The sequence below is a fragment of the Penaeus monodon genome, chromosome 6 (genome assembly GCF_015228065.2).
Source record: "Penaeus monodon isolate SGIC_2016 chromosome 6, NSTDA_Pmon_1, whole genome shotgun sequence".
Lineage (NCBI taxonomy): Eukaryota > Metazoa > Arthropoda > Malacostraca > Decapoda > Penaeidae > Penaeus > Penaeus monodon.
The window spans coordinates 15,262,588-15,267,184 of NC_051391.1; the positions used below are offsets into that span (position 1 = coordinate 15,262,588).

At 31.4% G+C, this 4,597-nt stretch overlaps 1 protein-coding gene across 1 annotated transcript in view; it reads right to left on the bottom strand.

The window, feature by feature from the left end:
* Positions 1–289: 289 nt before the first annotated feature.
* The window catches only part of LOC119574266 (guided entry of tail-anchored proteins factor 1-like), a 6,291-nt gene continuing 1,983 nt past the window's right edge, over positions 290–4,597 (bottom strand). The window contains exons 2-4 of the mRNA XM_037921426.1: positions 4,325–4,490; positions 3,821–4,008; positions 290–3,180 (exon numbers count right to left, since the gene is read on the bottom strand). Coding sequence (XP_037777354.1) covers positions 3,022–3,180; positions 3,821–4,008; positions 4,325–4,490 — 513 coding nt within the window. The 3' untranslated portion in view covers positions 290–3,021. The remainder of the gene's footprint in view (positions 3,181–3,820; positions 4,009–4,324; positions 4,491–4,597) is intronic.

Genomic DNA, 4,597 nt, shown 5'->3' on the forward strand with positions numbered 1-4,597 from the left:
GAAAAAAATAAATGGTAGTATATATATATGCATATTGTATACATGTACATCTGTATTATTTTACTACTTATAATTGGTATTGATACAGTTGGGGTTTCTCAAATAATGCTTTAGGTGTGTACTTGGGTAACTGCAATATTTATTATAATGTATTAATTTTTATGCATGCTGTTATGCTAAGAGTGAGCAGATTTTCACACAGATTTTGCTGTAAGATAAATATATGACTGCACATATCTCATGTTTTCATAAAGGTGACTAAATATGCAGTAAAAGCACAATACAACCATTAAAGCATTACATTATATTGTCCAAGTTTGCCTGAAGAACACTTTATTCTAATGCACAGCCCCATTTCCTTCAGTCCTCATTTCATAGTTGATGATGAAAGACAAGTGTTGAGTATTGAGCAGTGTTGACAAATAGGTTTATGTAAAAAAAAAATCATACAATACTCACAATTAAATAAATGACTTCTCATGACTGTGGAAATTAAGAATTTTGCTCTATTTAAAAATGAGCTTCTAATTTCAGTTTAATCTGCTCTTATTCCTTGAGTCCAGGGTCAATAAAAGGTAAAAAAAACAATAAGTAAATATAAGTAAGTACCAAGTAAGTGAATCACAAAGTTGTTCTATACTTTAGCAATGGTATTTACATATCAAATTGCAAAGCAGCATGCGACTATGCAAAGGAAAAGGCCAAAAGGGATAGTAAATTGGTATTTTAGTTATTAACCATTTTTAAAATCTGCTGTAAGAAGTAAATGGAAAATACTTGTATATACTCAATGGCTTGTGAAATTGAATATGAATATTACATACTAGAACATATCTGTGAAGGAATAGGTGGTATGAATTTGAATTGCACAGGGTACCGAGACTTACCGTTTTCTACTGTACTCTTTTTCTAGTTATAAAATAATCACAGCTTTGATTGACAAATTACATAAAAAAAAGGTGTTTGGATTGTTAGTAGGTCTTGTAAAAAGTCTTACAGTGAAATAAGGTTGAGCATATATAAACTACTTAATCAGTCAACATGTAAATTTAAGCTCTTACTCTAGCATTTCATTTTCACACCATTTTAGGGGATTAACTATGAGAAAGGAGGGTCTGATGTATATATACATTGGGTGATATATTATTAGAAATAAACACAAATTGTGGTTTAGTAAATTATATTTGACATAAGCATACATTGCCATAAATCAAATAGTCAAAATGACTGTAAAACCACTTAACTGTTATCAAAACTGTTAGGTAACAATTCAGTATTTTAAGATTACAAGAGATGATTATCTCTATGTATAAATGATATTCTCTCCTGATATCATTTTTTATCTTGGGCCATGTAGATAATGAATGCACTTTCATGACCTTTGCAACAGTACTTTATGAAAATTGCCTTGAGAGAATGAAATCTGTTGGCTCTTCCACATTTTATTTTGTTTTGTTCTGCTCTTCCCCAAATTATTTACATCTCAAGCTTTGTTGACAGCAACACATTTACAACAGGTACTGATACTGGTCATAAAAAAAAGATCATAAGCATGAACTATGAAGAATCATTCTATTAAACTTGATAAAAAGTACTGGAAGATTATAGATGAATCAATTATCAAAAGATAAAGCAAGACTCTTGACTGTAACCCATGATGAAATTTTGAAAAATACATATGGAAAACGAAGCTCATTCTCTAATGTATATAGTCTAAAGTTATGGGAAGAAGTCAGAAAATGTAAGTACCTAACATCTTTATGGCACTTTAACCAGTCATTAAGTGATTTATTAATCAGTGCTAAACTATTACTGTGAAAACATGTAGTACAAAACTATGCTTTACATTTAAACAACATTCTGGGATGATATAAATATTTTTTTATAAATTAAAGGTAGAAGAAAAAGAGAATAACAATCATTACAGTTCATTAATCAGGAACCAGATTAATAATTCTATACTTCTATGAAAAAATGACAACTAAACAAGTAGATAATGTACCTGCCTGAAATGTCTTTCTTCTAAGTGAAAATATAAAGATCTTGATTACTTGATTCACCATCCCAGCAGACTGAATGTCAAATCTTCAAGTCAAACCAAAATAAATGTTGAGCATAATTATTCACGCACTGCTGCTGGGAAAATGTAGTGTTCACTGTTTTGTGAAATGTCTCTACATGCAAGAGGCTCCACAGGTGATTAGCTATCAATTAGTAGCCTATATGATCATACCTGATTTCATCTTTCCTTGATTTTTTTAAAAATAAAGCTACCAATATTGATGCTGTAATTATCATCAGAGACATTATGATTATTATAATGTTACTGACAATACTAGTAACAGTATATGGGAAGGGGGGGAAAAATAAATAAATAAAAGGGAGAAAAGGGTAATGGTAATTAGCTAATTGAGAACTAAGTACTTGTGGAGCAATCTATGTGTATAGACAATTAATAAACTAAACTCATAGTGGGCATGGCATGTACTTACTTGCTATGCCCATTATGGGTTTAGACATACACATATGTATCGGATGGTGCAAAAAATAATGATGCCATAAATTGCAATATTAACCTTAACAAAATGATGAGGTCTCAAATTGCAAAAGAAAAAGAAACATTTAAATGAAAAAAAAACAACAGTTATATATATCTATAGCTATTCTTCCAGATTTTTTTTCTGGAACTGAAAGACACACACAAATACCCAGATGTAAATACATGTACACCTACCGAAAAAAAATATATAACACAGCATAAGGCTTGGTAAATTGCATCAGTATGAAATACAAAAATAAAAAAGTATGTGATGTAGTACATCACAGATCAAACTAAATAACTAACTACCAAAAAGGATAAATAAAACTTGAAGGGTTTATGTCACATAGGAAAAGTAACAAAGCTTGTGACTTCTAAACATTTTCAATATACAATCTTGTAACACAGCTCTGAAATGTTTCTATCATATATATAACAATGACAGTATAGATCTGGCATGTAAGAATTAGAAAAAATATAATTTAATCTAATGGAGGAGCTACAGGCACAGCTGTTGGAGATACAGGAGGTGGATTGAAGATTGGAGTGGCCCGCTGTGGTGTAGTTCTGGGTGATGTAAGTGCAGTGTTTACTTTGTTGCAGACAGTACGGACAACTGCAAGCCATATCATGACACTTATCTGTCAAGGCAAACACTTGATAAGCATATACATGTTAGACATATACTGGAAAATTCCCAGGAAAATAACATTATTAAAAAAAGAAAAGTAATAAGAAAAGAATAAGTAAAAAATATATTTATCATTGAATATAGGTAAATGGCATCCTGCTTTCAATCTAATGTGTTATGGCTCCCATATTTGCAAATGCAGAGCTAACTTTGCTACCCAAAATATTCAAGGATAAAAGCAAGATGTTGCACTGGTATACATTAATATACCATGGTAAGTAAAGTCCAGTAAAGTGCCAGTAATGGCTAAATTCTTAGACTTTGGAAGGCAAGTGAAGTGTACCATTAATATTTGATTTGATGCAGTAAGTGTGAAAACAAAGAAAAAGAGGAAAGGAAGAGAGAAAAAAAATATTGACACATGACTGACTAGAACATTATTACAATGCCTAATATTGAAAACCATATGAAGGATAATCATATGTAATTTTGGGAGACAAGGTTGATGGATTTTGTTAATGCTTACTGAAAATTGTAATTAATACTGAGAGGGTATTTGTATCTCCTTACATTTATTTGATATTGAATGTTCAAAAAATTAAATAACTCAAATGCAACAATCTGGGAAATCACCTTTGCATAATCCTTACCTGACCAACTTCACAGGAAGGCAATGCCAAGATAGGTCCAAAGGGCCATACAAGATTTGTTGGTAGTGAAACCACAGGATCTGATCTATGTTCCCAGATAAGCCATACACACAAGAGCCCTACTATGGTCCGTAATGTTCCTCCTAGGACCATTCGTACGCGCTGTTCTCCAACACTTCTTTCCATTGCTATAAAAAATGGGGAAGACAGCAAAAGTAGTCTTTTTTTAAATTGTAATACTGGTATACTATTAAAGTTAAATTGGACGCTTTCCCAATATGAGCACAGCTTATTACTGTGAAAGTTTATGAGTGTTTACAGATGTGATGTAAAAAGTCACTGCTGAACTTCAGATAAATGTACAATTCTAATTTACTTCAGATTAAGTTGATACCTTTATTAATAATCTACAAACAAGTATACATACAAAATAAACTGACACCATTTGTAGAGATGAAAAATTATATTTATGATTTATAAAGTCTTTCCCATAAACCACACTACCTTTATCCTTATATTGCTGACTAAGTGCATTAATCTTGCGCTGCACCTTAGCATATGAAGCAAATTGATCTACCATACTAATGGTCTGCAGTTGTTGCTTCAACTTAAGAATCTCCTGCCGCAATAGTCGCTCTGCCTGACTTTCTTTTCCTATTGTTCGTAATATCTGGAAAGAAGTTTTCTGAATAAGTGATTATCCTTAAAACATGCTTTGAAGATCTGGTAATAAAAGTTTTTTTATTCCTAAAACTTTCTTCATTCAATACCTATGCC